The 14,443-nt window shown below is 40.9% G+C and overlaps 1 protein-coding gene across 3 annotated transcripts in view; it reads right to left on the reverse strand.

Moving 5' to 3' along the window:
• Positions 1-12,557: 12,557 nt before the first annotated feature.
• The window catches only part of bnc1 (basonuclin zinc finger protein 1), a 42,660-nt gene continuing 40,774 nt past the window's right edge, over positions 12,558-14,443 (reverse strand). For all 3 annotated transcript variants that reach the window (XM_086025642.1, XM_086025641.1, XM_086025640.1), the window contains exon 5: positions 12,558-13,483. In XM_086025642.1, coding sequence (XP_085881768.1) covers positions 12,697-13,483 — 787 coding nt within the window. In that variant the 3' untranslated portion in view covers positions 12,558-12,696. The remainder of the gene's footprint in view (positions 13,484-14,443) is intronic.

The following is a 14,443-nucleotide window of genomic DNA, read 5'->3' on the forward strand; positions in this document are numbered from 1 at the left end:
ATTAGCATCCGCTTGTCGCGCGGAAGACCGGGATTCGATTCCCCGATGGGGCGGTGCTTACTTTTCAGTTTCAGCGAAAACTGAACAAGTGCCAACGAGCAAGCCTTACTTTGTTTGCGGCGCTATCAGACCTCGCTCTCTTGAAAATATCGCGTTGGTGGTGGTTTCGCACAACCGTATGGAAAAATGCTTCAGAATTGAAAGCTGTCTAAGACGTGAGCCTGCGGAATGCAATACGAAGTGTTCTTAAATCTTACACGCTCCACAACCATTGAAAGCAACAGAGTACCACTTTATCTTCTGATTATCTTCTCGTTATCAGAGTGGATTAGTATCTCCACCTGTCACGTGGACGACCGTGGTTCGATTCCAAGGCAGGAAGGTACTTACTTAGTTTCTGGAAAAACTGAACAAGTGTCGAAGAGCAAGCTTGTCTGTGTTTGTGGTGCCATCAGACCGAGCTGTCTTGAAAATATCGCATCGGTGGTGGTTTTGCACTACTGTATCGAAAAATTCTTCAGAATTGAAAGCTGTCTAACATGGGAGTCTGCGGTATGCACCAGGAAGTGTTCTTAAATCCTAGACACTTCACAACCATTGAAAGCTACAAAGTTCCCCTCAACCTTCTACCACCTCCTCGTTAGTATAGTGGATTAGTATCTCCACCTGTCATGCAGAAGACCAAGGTTTGATTCCCCGACGGGGAGGTACTTACTTTTCAGTTTCTGGGAAAACTGAACAAGTGTCAATGAGCAAGCCTGTCTGTGTTTGCGGCGCCATCAGAGCGAGCTCTCTTGAAAATATCGCATCCGAAGTAGTTTTAAACTACAATATTAAAGAAAAAAAAAATCAGAATTGAAAGCTGTCTTACACGTAAGTCTGCAAAATGCACCAGCTCCTCGTTAGTATATTGGATTAGTTTCTCCGCTTGTCACGTGAAGAGCGGGGTTCAATTCCCCGACGGGGTGGTACTTACTTTTCATTTTCAAGGAAAACTGAACAAGTGCCAACGAGCAAGCCTGTCTTTGTTTGCGGCGCTATCAGACCTCGCTGTCTTGAAAATATCGCGTCGGTGGTGGTTTTGCACTACCGTATGGAGAAATGCTTCAGAATTGAAAGCTGTCTTACACGTGACTCTGTGGAATGCACCACAGTGTTCTTAAATCTTAAACACTTCACAACCATTGAAAGCAGCAGAGTACCTCTTAATCTTCTGATTAGCTTCTCGTTATCATAGTGGATTAGTATCACCGCCTGTCACGCGGAAGATCAGGGTTCGATTAAATATCACATCAGTGGTGGTTTTGCACAACTGTATCGAAAAGTGCTTCAGAATTGAAAGCTGTTTTACTTGTGAGTCTTCAGAATGCACCACTTAGTGGTCTTAAATCCTAGACACTTCCCAACCATTAAAAGCAGCAAAGTACCCCTTAATCTTCCAAACAGCTCCTCCTTAGTATAGCGGAATAGTATCTGTGCCTGTCACGCGGAAGACCAGGGTTCTATTCCCCGACGCGGAGGTACTTACCTTTCAGTTTCTGGGAAAACTGAACAAGTGTTGACGAGCAATCCTGTCCGTGCTTGCGGCATAATCAGATCTTGCTGTCTTGAAAATATCGAATCAGAATCGTAAAGCTGTCTTACACGTGAGTCTAAGGAAGGCACCACGAAGTGTTCATGAGTCCTCGACACTTCACACCCATTGAAAGCAACAAAGTACTCCTTAATCTTCTAAACAACTCCTCGTCAATATAGTGGATTAGTATCTCCGCCTGTCACGGGGAAGACTGGGATTCGATTCCCGGACGTGGAGGTAGTTGCTTTTCAGTTTCTGGGAAAACTGAACAAGTGTCAACGAGCAAGCCTGTCCTTGTTTATCGCATCAATATCAAAAAATGCTTCCAAATTGAAAGCTGTTTTACACGTGAGTCTGCGGAATGCACCACAAAGGGTTCTTAATGAGCCTTAGGACATATGAATTACTTGTTAGCAAAAGTTGCATAAAATAAAGAAAATAAACTGAGGTATTCAATAATGGATGATTTTCTTATAAGTGATAAAGAAGTCTGTAGTATTTGGACTCACCAACCATCCATCCACACAAACAGACAGGTATTCAACTTATTAGATGATAAGTTTCAATCGTAAATTTGTCGGACTCAGTTGTTCTTCTTGGGAACGCACGCTGGATGTCCATCTTGAACAGTGAATTTCTCTCCGTCTATGATGACCTCCGCACACATCCATTTGGTCTTCTTCCCAGCCTCTTGTGCCTCTTTAACAAGGGGCTGAGGCTTGTTCCTGTAGTCACGCTCCTGATAAGTAAGATCTTCTGACATTTTCAATTTCCTCTGTTTCAACACCTCAGCATTGCTAAACGATTTACATAGTTTTTGCCTGAAAGTATGCATTGTAAATTGCATGATAATAGCACGTGCACTTTTATCCTCTCGTGCATGACGCACTCGATGTACAGTGTCCACCAACAATCCCAGCCTAGTCTTCTCCTCAGGTGGAATGCGCCAGTGGAATTATATGTAGTGGCAGTAGGTAATAACCTAAATATTGTTAAATGTGCAGTTTCAGTTTCAAATAAAAGCTGCATTTATATACTTAGCACTGGTATAAATATGTCAAACTACACATAAATTGTATCCAAACAACATGTCAAACTACACATACATTTTATCTAGATAATATATTAAAGCAACACTGTGTCATATTTCAGTTTTTGTTGATTATGGCGGTGTCATGTGGACAAAAGCGGTAGTGATTTGACAAAAGTCAACCACATTTCCCATGCGCGCCAGTCTATGCCAGTGTCATGAAATTCTGAGCTCTCGCTGGCCTGCAAGTTGGACTGAATTAAATTTCTATTTCCAGTGGCTATGTGAAAAATGAATAGCAACGAGGTAATTAATCTAATTTTGTTTAAACAATACTTTTGTTTTTTTGTTTGTTTTGGGGCTTCTGCCATGACATCAGAAATAGCGTGTAGACCAGGGGTGCCCACACTTCTTCAGCCTGAGAGCTACTTATGACATGACCGAGTCAAAATGATCTACCGCCCACAAAAAATGCAGAACACATTATTTATAAATACAGTATATTGAGAATTATTCTTATATGTACCATATATGCTGGTGTACCTTGCATGACTGCATCAACCTATATATAGCACAATACAACAACGAAAATGTTATGTAATTACCTTACTCTGATGACTTGCACTGAATGGAATCAGCCAGGAACGCATACTCCAGACAGTAGCAGCTGATAGCCAGCCTCAAGCAGATTTGCAGCAACAACAATCTGCCCATTCACTCCATTCGGCGTGTATAAACCAAGTAAACTTTTTTGCACACTACGCTAATGCTATCAATATTGCTGTCTTGGTAAAGTTCAAGAACTGCTAAAAAAAAAAGCAGCCGAGTGAACAGGACGCTGTGTGGCTGTGTCCGATGAATATTGGTTGCCGTGAGGCGGAATGGCAAAACAGTTGACTTGTTTTATACGCGCCAAGTGAGCAAATGGCCAGATTTCTTCGCTTCGCTCCGCGTCCCACCGTTCCAAATGCATCATATGCAACCGCACCCGCCCGCGTGAACTACATTGACTCCGATTGAAACGCACCGCCAGAAAATGTTCCCAACGCAGTTGGCGTGAACGTAGCAATACAGTAGTGAGGACGGATGATAGGATGGTGATCGACCCACAATGCCTTTGCAATCAACTGGTCGATTGCGATCGACTTAATGGGCCCCTGGTGTAGACGTTCGAGTTCCTTTTAGTGAAAGGAGGAAGTGAGTACGCCGTAAAGCAATTCAGAACATTTGTATTTTTTTGGGAAGCCAGGGTTGCTTCCATCCTCCTCAAATTTGCCTAGTGCGATTAAAAACGATACAGACCCCGCAGGGCATGACAAAAGTCCCATTCAACTACTTGTTAGTCAATTTTTCATCAAAAGAGTTGTGAAAAAATGTAAGGTCGATTTCCTGTCCAGTGCTGCTTTAAACTACACATACATTTTATTTAATTATGTATATGCAGTGAGTCGATCATGAAATCCAAATCAATAAATTAAACACTCTCACAAACTACGCTATGCCAACTACAAATCCCATAATACTCGTGGTACCAAACATCGCCCGCCATCTGATTTAAACCCACTCTTATAACTTAACCAAACAGACGATCAAAGCACCCGGTGCATCCACAAACCAACTAATAGTGTCAAATTAGCACAGTTTTAACCAGTAAGTACATTTGGCACTTTTATGAAGAGGCAAACAATCTTTCTCAAACAAGACTTACAATGACAGAATCGCAATCAGTAGTGTTACTGATAAACTGCGACATGAAATGGACATCGGACATCGCAAACATGACAGTTAAATCAAAATCAAAAACGTAAAACTCTCAATATAAAGGAATAAAGAGATGCTTTACGCGTTAGCTATACACCGGGTCAACGCTTGCGTTCGTGGCATTCGTGGCATTTACTGTTCAAAATATACGTGGCATGACATTCACGTGACACACAGCAGACGTGACGTTCACGTGACCCGCCATAACATTGAAAGGGACCGAGCGCTGAGACGTACCATACCATTTGTTTTTTTTTTAATTCTCAGAAAGCACAACAATGTCTTTCCTCCTTTTCAGCCACTTTGATTTTTAGCGCCTTCACCTCAATTCTGTGGCTTGCCGTTCGATCTCTAGACCTTTCAGATGTTCTTGTATGTCAGAAATATCCTTTGTATTTTTTGACATCTTATCTTGGAACTCGGTGAAGTGGTCATTTACGTTGTTGATAGCTTTCAGGATGTCCGCGTTGGACACCACATCCTCCTTCTTTGAGACAGAAACAGTGTAAGACTTCTTTGGGTTAGGACTTTGGGATGGTGTTTGCGGCAGAGGTGTACATAAGTTGGAAAAATCAGTTACATCCATGTCAAACATAAACCCACATGGCTTTGAAATCTCTCTGCTTCACTGCGTCTCTCTTTATTTCCACCCGACATGACAAAGCAGGGACTGCAAATTAGGCTGCTAACCTTTAGCAACTTCCAGAGACAGGTCGTCATAACAGTGCTTTAACAGTCCTTTAGCAGCACAAGTGAATGTCTTGAGGACAAAAACGAAGAGTTGAAGCAGGTATCCTTCAGAAACAAATACTTCAGAGTCTTAAAAAAATCATTTTCACCATCTTGAGCCGACCTCCTTAATTAACCCGATTGAAACGGCTACGCATGGATGCCATGACGCAATTATACGTTATCTCCGCTTGTCAAATTGCTTCCATCAATAAAACACATTATATTCATGTCACCGCATGAATGAAGCAGACGGTTTCCCCTTCGTTTTAAAAGTGTGGTGTCGTACTTACACTAGCTTTCGCCAGGTTTTGTTTATCACTAAACGTGTGGGTTTCCGGTGGGTTGGTCACCAAACAGTGCGCCTACAAGCACTTCCTGTACTACAAAGACAAAGATTGATTGATTGACTGATTGATTGAAGTATTGATTACTGTAGTATTTTATTAATTTGAGACTATTTTTTATAATACAAAATTTGTTTTACAGATAATTTCTTTAATTAGAAACATTTCCCTGAAACAAGCATTGGTTTTTTTTCTTAGTTTGGTTGTTTTTTTGTTTTACTTTCTTAAAAATCATTTTTTTCCCGTGTGGAGCAAGGCTTTGGAGTAATGGATGGACTTAGCATCAGTCTGCAAGCTCGTCTCCAGCTACTAGCTAATAACTGGTAGTAGCCAGCCAATTGTGCCACTGTGAAGCAATCCAAATCTGCCATCGGCTTGCAGCATACACTGCATGTGGCATAACACTTCTTGGAAGATGCATTTTTCAGTGTGTGGGCATTGCAAGATGGCCAACTGCACACTGTAGTGGTAGAAATGGTCCAACGTTTTATGACTAAGTGACTGGCAATTGTGATGGATAGGCACAGATTGACAGTGCTCAGTACTTATAGTGAGGAGTGCATACCAGAAAATATACGCCCCGGCCTGCATGTGTCATTAGGGTAGTTTTTAGCCCCACCCAAAAATTCCAGACAACTGAGAAGATGAAAAAAAGTTTAACATTATGGAGCCTATTTTCGTATCCTGATTTTAAGTCAAGCCTCGTTGTGCTTGTTTGGGAATGTGGCTGACTGGTCTGACAGTGTCTAAACTCACCTCCTCAACCCACGTATAACTTTTGGCTCAAGCTTGTCCAACATGATTTTGGTGAATTTGATTGAGGTGCAGGCAGACAGGTACATGAGCTCTGCTGACATGGTATACCATCATATTATTTCATTTATAAATATGACAACCGGGGGCTTAAAACTTCTGAAAAATTGCAGAAATCAATTCATTGAATACATTACCGTATTAATATTCTTACCATCATTGTTAGTTTTACATCATCCCATTGGTCAGCACAAAGGTATGACTGGGGCACACTAACAACCAGCGGAGGGGATAGTTACATTAAGGTGCACGGACATATTTAAGTTGCCAGCATGATCACCAGCTCATTCTGCATTGAATGGGGGTACGCACATAACGTTGTCTTTTGCCACACCGGCTAAGAGCAGTGACAATGCTTCAGTCATGCATGGATCACTGCTTTCTTTTATGCACAGAGTTGTCTCCATGCAAAATGTGAGTGCACTACATTTAAAGAGGATGAGAGGAGGCTCTTTGCTTGGTGGCAGATGAGGGTTGTGTTCACGCCCACAACAGTATAAAGGGTCCATTTTTAAAATGTGCTGGTTTGCAAGTGTCACCGGGTCAAATGTGTAATGCGACGCAGATGCAAGGGTCACAAAAAATAGAGCCCTATATCACAACAGTTCTGTACTATATTTTTCAGTGTTTGCACATATTGCATTTATCTTCAAACATATTTATTGTATTTACAAACATATCAGGAAAATTACTTTAGGTCTTAACATTTTTTATTGGATGGAACATCGAAAGAGAATTAATAGCCATTCAAATATTTGGCTTTTTAATTATAAGGGATGAATACTAAAAACGATGAAAAAATAATAAATTATAGTCACATAGCTTCAAATACTAGTAAAACAAAAAAAGATAATACAATCAACAACGCAGGTGACTCATTGTTTGGCAATACACAAAGAAAAAAGTAAGAGAAAGTACAGTAAAGAGTTTCAATGGTCCTAGTCTACAACACATCCTTCCTGTCATTCATTAAAAAATAAAATTAAAAAATTGTAATGCCATGAAATTCAGAAAGTTCAGTTCAGCAAAGCCCACCTATTTATTCACAGTACAATAAACAATCCATTAATGGCTTTTCAGAAGTCTGTTTCACAAAGTAGGTTCAAAAAACTCTAGTCTTATTCTGAAGTCTGAGTTGATCCACTGTCTGATAGAAAACTCTGAGTTTCCGGTTCCAGAACAGCTGATTTGAATCAGTTTATTCAACTCAGCGTGCACCACAACTATGAAAAGACAGTATCAATGGAGCCCCGAGTCGACGAGACACCATGGCAACGGGGAACAGAAGGGCTAGGTTTTTCACCCCACTGGAACTTGAAACATGAATGCATTAATAGGGCAAGTTTGAACACATTTTGAGGAACAAGTGCAACACCGCTGCAGCTGCTAAAGAGAGGGAGACAATGTGGTAGAACATTGCTGCTCAGGTCAATGTGTCAGTTTCAATGTAGCCCTTAGGAATCACAATAACATAACGGGGAAACTGCTTGAATGGAAGCCTATCAATTTATTTCATTTAGGTGCAATCTCGCGGGGGAGAAGCGCACTTGGCAACAGCTCAAGATGAAATATAAAAACATTGTTCAAACAGTTAAGACCCTGGCATAATCTCATGGGGGTACCTCATTTTGATCACGTTTTACATTGTAACGTAATTATTAAGTGGCTGTTTAATTGGGCAGTATGTTATCCCCGACATAAGGCTGTTTTCACACCTATAGATGGGATGACATGTATATCATGCTCTGTTAAATAATGAAGCCTGTAATGCCTGTGATGCCCGTAAAATGGATGATGGCCTTACTTAAGTGCTCAGCATCTCTGACATTGTACAAAAACCTTGCATTTGAGAAGAAATGCAGCGCAACACACAATATATGCTGGGATGTGAGAGCAATGCTACGAATGGTAATGTTCCAAATGTAAGGACAGATTAGGTTGAGTATGTAGATGATGGACTGTCATGTGAAACGGTACCGCTCAAAAAGATAATTCTGAGCTCCTGACGAATATTTAATTCCCTGCATAGTAATGCTGCAACTTACGCAATGGACTTCTCATACACTGACTCCGATTTTTAAAAATCAGAACAAGGCAGAACTAGGCCATACCAAAACTCGCTTGGGAATGAACTGAATGAGAAAATAAAATGGAGTGTGTGGCTCTGAAAGAGGGCGGGGACAGAGAAACTCGAGGTTCATTGAGATAAACCTGGGCCTGAACAGGTTAGGTTCATAGAGTCTGTTACTGCAGTAACTGACCGAGAGCTTAAGTTACCTCTCTCTCTTGAACCGGAAGAGTTACCCCTCTTTCTCTGGTTTGAGTTACCTCACTTTTTGAAATGGAAAATTCAGTTTTCCTCATTTCAGGGTTAGCAGACACTGAATTTTCACTAAACCTGCTTTGTGAAACAGACCCTATGTCTGTATGTTTATGTGTAAACACATTTGCATTACCTTTATTAATATTTTCTTTCAATGTTTGACTCATTCACAGTACATATATTGCAAGCCTCCAGACATTAAGTAGCTGCAAGATTTTTGTCCAGTCAGTCAGGCCAATTGAGGAAAAACCAGGGCAACACAGCAGAATACCGTAATTTGTAGCCTATAAGTCACTACTTTTTTCCTTCGCTTTGAACCCATACGGCTTCAAATGTGATACAGTTCATTTATGGATTATTACTGAAGAGTTTGATGCCGCCAATAGATTTAACCATAGTTTCGTCACATGACCAACGAGATTACAGAATATGTCACAGTGGACCAATAAAACTGTCTGAGTCCACGCTCATACTGAATATATATTTCAGTCATATGTATGTGGGAGTGGGAGGCTTGAATGATATTTTTTGCCAGAACGTCCGCGTGCGAAGAGTGAAGTATAAAAAGGGAATGGTCACACAGTGATGATGTGAGAGTCGAGACAGGGGTTACGAGGGACTGTTCACGAGAATTGTGTTTTTGTCCATCGATGTATGTGATGATGTATGAGTCGCGACAGGGTTTACGAGGGACTGTTCACGAGAATTGTGTTTTTGTCCATCAAAGAGTGTTTATGAATGCCCTACACGCGGTACGCAACATTTGTGGCAGCCATGGGATTTGTGTCCTGGCATTTGTAACTCTTTTTTCTTCGGACAAAAACACTCAGAAACGTGTACTCATTTGGAGCGAACCTGCAGACCCCGTTTACTCAACACAACTTTCAGTGAACTTCGAAAGGCTTGGATTGCAGTGTGATGAAGAGGACTGCACAAACTCGTCGACAAATTTCTACTATATAACTAGTCATGTTTGACAATGTTTGGAAAAAAAACGTTTACTGGTGTTTATGGTAATTAAAAGTTTAAAAAAAACATCTATGTAACCATTTATTTGCGAATATCCCATGTTATAACGTGGAGACACACAGCTAATAAAGGGAAGTGGACTATATATGTACATATTTGCTTTTATGGCGAAGTTTAGCTGTCGCGGCTTTTAATCAGGTGCGCTTTGTAGTCCGGAAATTAAGGTACATTCCTCTGTTAAATCAGGTCCTATGTGATTTGCAAATTCCATTTTTCAATAGACTGTTTTTTTTTTGGCATCATTTTCGCTGACAATTGAGCTGATGCTGGAAAACTGGTGTAAAGTGTGTAAAGTTTGGACATGGCTTTTTCTTTTTCTTACTGCATACTCCCTCCCTCAACATGAAGGGGATTCTTTATACACCTGTGATTTGAAAAATCTTTGGTCAATATTTGAAGTACATATACAACAGAACTGTAAAGAAAGAGAACAATACATATCACAACAACAACAAAAAATAAGTTACTGGTCAGCTAATACAACAAGTCTTTTTCTAAATCTATTGTCCAAATTATACACATAACATATAAAAGTTTCTTTACAAGTGGATTTGATTATTATATTATGCCCATCTTTATAGTAAATGTGACTAATTGAACACAAAAACACTATATATATATATATATATATATATATATATATATATATATATATATATATATATATATATATATATATATATATATATATATATATATATTAATATGTGTTGGTACAGAAAGTATTCAGACCCCTTGCAGCGACCTTCATATGTAACTCACATGCTGGCCATTTCTTCTGATCCTCCTTGAGATGGTTCTGCTCCTTTATTGGAGTCCAACTGTGTTTAAGTAAACTGATGGGACTTGATTAGGAAAGGTATATATAAGACCTTACAGCTCACAGTGCATATCAGAGGAATGAGAATCATGAGGTCGAAGGAATTGTCCAAGGTGGATCAGAGACAGAATTGTGGCAAGGCACAGATCTGGCCAAGGTTACAAAATAATTTCTGCAGCATTCAAGGTTCCTAAGAGCACAGTGGCCTCCACAATCCTCAAATGGAAGAAGTTTGGGACAACCGCAACTCTTCCTAGACCTGGCCGTCCAACCAAACTGAACAATCGTGGGAGAAGAGCCTTGGTGATAGTGGTAAAGAAGAACCCAAAGATCACTGTGGCTGAGCTCCAGAGATGCAATAGGGAAATGGGAGAAAGTTCCACAAAGTCAACTATCACTGCAGCCCTCCACCATTTGGGGCTTTATTGCAGAGTGGCCCGACAGAAGCCTCACCCGCACAGAGTTTGCCAAAAAACAAACAAACAAACAAACAAACAAAAAACACATGAAGGACTCCCAGACTATGAGAAATAAGATTCTCTGGTCTGATGAGACCAAGATTGAACTTTTTGGTGTTAATTCTAAGCGGTATGTGTGGAAAAACCAGGCACTGCTCACCACCTGCCCAATACAATCCCTAGAGTGAAACATGGTGGTGGGAGCATGTTGTGGGGTGTTTTTCAGCTGCAGGGACAGGATGACTGGTTGCAATTGAAGGAAAGATGAATGCGGCCAAGTACAGAGATATCCTGGAGGAAAACCTCTTCCAGAGTGCCCAGGACCTCAGACTGGGCCGAAGATTTACCTTTCAACAGGGCAATGACCTGAAGCACTCAGCAATAACAAAGGAGTGGCTTCAGAACAACTCCGTGACCGTTCTTGACTGGCCCAGCAAGAGCCCTGACCTAAAACCGATTGAGTATCTCTCTCGAGAGAGACCTCAAAATGGCTGTCCACCAAATGTTCACCATCCAACCTGACAGAAGTGGAGAGGTTCTCAATTCAAGGAAGAATGGCAGAAGATCCCCAAATCCAGGTATGAAAATCTTGTATCATAATTCCCAAGAAGACTCATGCGTTAGGGTCTGAGTACTTATGAACATATGATATTTCAGTTTTTCTTTTTTAATAAATATGAAAAAATTCTACATTTCTGTATTTGTTATGTCAAGATGGGGTACATTAATGAGAAATAAAATGACATTTTAAAATGTTGGTCAAATGTTTGCAATTAAACAAAAAGTGAAACATTTCAAGAGGTCTGATTGCTTTCCATACATACACAGAGCTAGTCATTCCGTCTATGTGATGGACCAGTCCATCTATCTGCCTATGACGGACGCCTGTTTTAATTACAGTTGACGAATCACAGGTAAAATTTTAAAATAGATGGACTAAGCATAGTCGAAAGCCCATGTATTTAATCCGTCTGTAGTCCTTCGTCTATTTTTCACGGCGAGGCTTCAGATGGCCGTGACGAGGAAAAATAGTGAGTTGTTGTTGCTTGGGGGACAGATTTGAATGAGGGACCAGGCTGTGAACGAACAGGCTTCCATGGTACAGAGAGTCACTGTGAGTCACTTTTATGTTAAAAGGGTGGTTGCTTTCGAAGTTTGCCGTTGGAATTGCTGATGGAAGCCCGTTTAAAATCAGAGGTGGTCGGGTACTATCAACAACCCTCGAAATAAAGGCGAATGACAAATGACGGAAGGGTACCCATGCTGCAGACGGATGATGAATAATGGACGCTCAATTTTTGGTGAAATGCCCAGCTCTGTGTGTGTGGGGGGGGGGGGGGGGGGGTGCGTGTGTGTGCGTGTGTGTGTATGTATATATATATATATATATATATATATATATATATATATATATGTATATATATCCATCCATCCATTATCTGTACCGCTTCTCCTCACAAGGGTCGCGGGGCGTGCTGGAGCCTATCCCAGCTGTCTTTGGGCAGTAGGCGGGGGACACCCTGAACTGGTTGATGTATATATATATATATATATATATATATATATATATATATATATATATATATATATATATATATATATATATATAAACTCTTATTACAAATTTATGTGTGTTCAGTTGTTCTTTATACACAGGCTTTCATTCATTCATTCATTCAGTACTTTCATTGTTTTTCCTTTCCTCTAAACAGTTAACAATGTCAAAGTTCTAATTGATGAGCCGTTCAGTTGCTCAAAAAATCAATAGCATAAAGATGACCGAACACGATATAATCTGCCACAATCTCTATCACTGGTCCAGAGATGCACCTGCTGTAACAAGGTTTCTGTGGAGGTTTGGGTTCTGGCTATGCCTGTTTCTGCTGCGTACTGAAGAAAATGTAATATCACACCCAGGAACTTTACATTTGTGAAGCAATTTGAGATGGACAGTCTTGTAGTGGGCCCTGAATGTCCCTTTGTTGCTGTAGACTTTTTGGCACAAGTGGCAGGTTATTGGCAACTCATTTTCTCCTCCCTGAAGTTCATTTTGTGCTCCCCCACCACAAATCAAGATCTTGCTTCCTCCATGAAACAATGTCCCTCCCCGAGGCCTCCCTATTCCTACGTCACAACTCTCATCACTGTCCTCCATATGGAGCGCCTCGACATCCTGCTCTGCCCCATCTCCTTCCTCATGGTCAACTCCATCTGAGTCCCAGCAGGATCGACCACTGCTGCTGCAGTGAGTTGGAGCATAGGAAGACGTGCTTAGGTCCAGTACTGTCTCATCTTCGCCACTTCCCCCTCTTAATCGCTGGATCCAAGCTTTGTGAGATGTTTCATTGCTTTCTAGAGGTATAGGAATTTTGCTGATAGGGTACAACAAACCCATGCGATTGTGTCCCCTGAAGATCACGGAGTTCTGGCAGGTTGGGTCTTGAAGAGAAGAAGCTTTGTCCGACAGGTCATGGCAGCAGTTCCTGGCAACAGAGTCTCTTTCTTTGCAGTGGGTTGAGGGAGTGTATAGGAGTTTTGTTTTGTTTTCATGGTCTTTGGTCATCATCTTATGGTGAAGGTTCAAATTGGCACTATGTCTGCAGAAAAAATACCAGCATTTTAATTTAACCATTCTTCAAATAATTTACAAAAGACTAAGTACAGTGTCATCTTGCAAACGTCACATGACCAAACCCAGAAAACATGTGAGCTTTCACGGTTGTTATTTAAGCCCTTAGGCTGTAAGGTCATTTTCAATTTACAGCTGGTGGCACTGCAAGGCAAAATGGCCGCCCCCCCCTTGAGATGGATAAAAACGGGTGGATTTTTCTGCTTAATTCATTTTCCACAAACGCAATATTCATCAGAATACCATGTTTAGACTAGTGAGGGCCGATAGAAAATATTTTGGAGAAAATGTTTGACCTGACTTCGGCTTTAAGCGACTTTCTCTTACTGCAGAGGCTGTTGTAAGTCCAGCACCCCATGAAAGAGAACCATCATATTGCATGTGTTGGGTCATTTCAGCTGGCCCGACAGCCACTGGCAGCTGATGATGACTGTCACTGCCCATCTTGTCATGACGTGTGACTGGGGGCACACCTGGCCCACATACGCTTACCGATAGCCTAACGGTCACAATGAGTCTGTCACATATTACTGCAACCTCGACATTATAACATATTCATTGATGAGAAAGAATCATCGCAAGCTGACTATTTTTTTTCACCTGCAAGGAGCATTTTCATGCTGACGGGGCCTTGGCGTTTGTAAGCATTGATCACAAATAAAGTCATAGTAATGGCGTCCTGAGTTACTGATTTTTAACCAGTCGTTATTTTTGATTGTATCTGGCGTGTTATTATTGGATCATGTGTATTTGAATTGCATGTGACACAGCATTGGGCAACCTAACACTCACTCGCTCTGCACCGGCTCCAACAAACATGCATTTTGTCATGAGCACAATATTCTGATTCAATTGATTTTATTATACTTATTCAAAGCAGAATGCAAAAACACATGCTCCTTCAAAGTAACCAGTTAGATGAGCCGCT

This window comes from Filicampus tigris, chromosome 3 (assembly GCF_054856515.1).
Source record: "Filicampus tigris isolate MCC_2025a chromosome 3, RoL_Ftig_1.0, whole genome shotgun sequence".
NCBI classification, from domain to species: Eukaryota; Metazoa; Chordata; class Actinopteri; order Syngnathiformes; family Syngnathidae; genus Filicampus; species Filicampus tigris.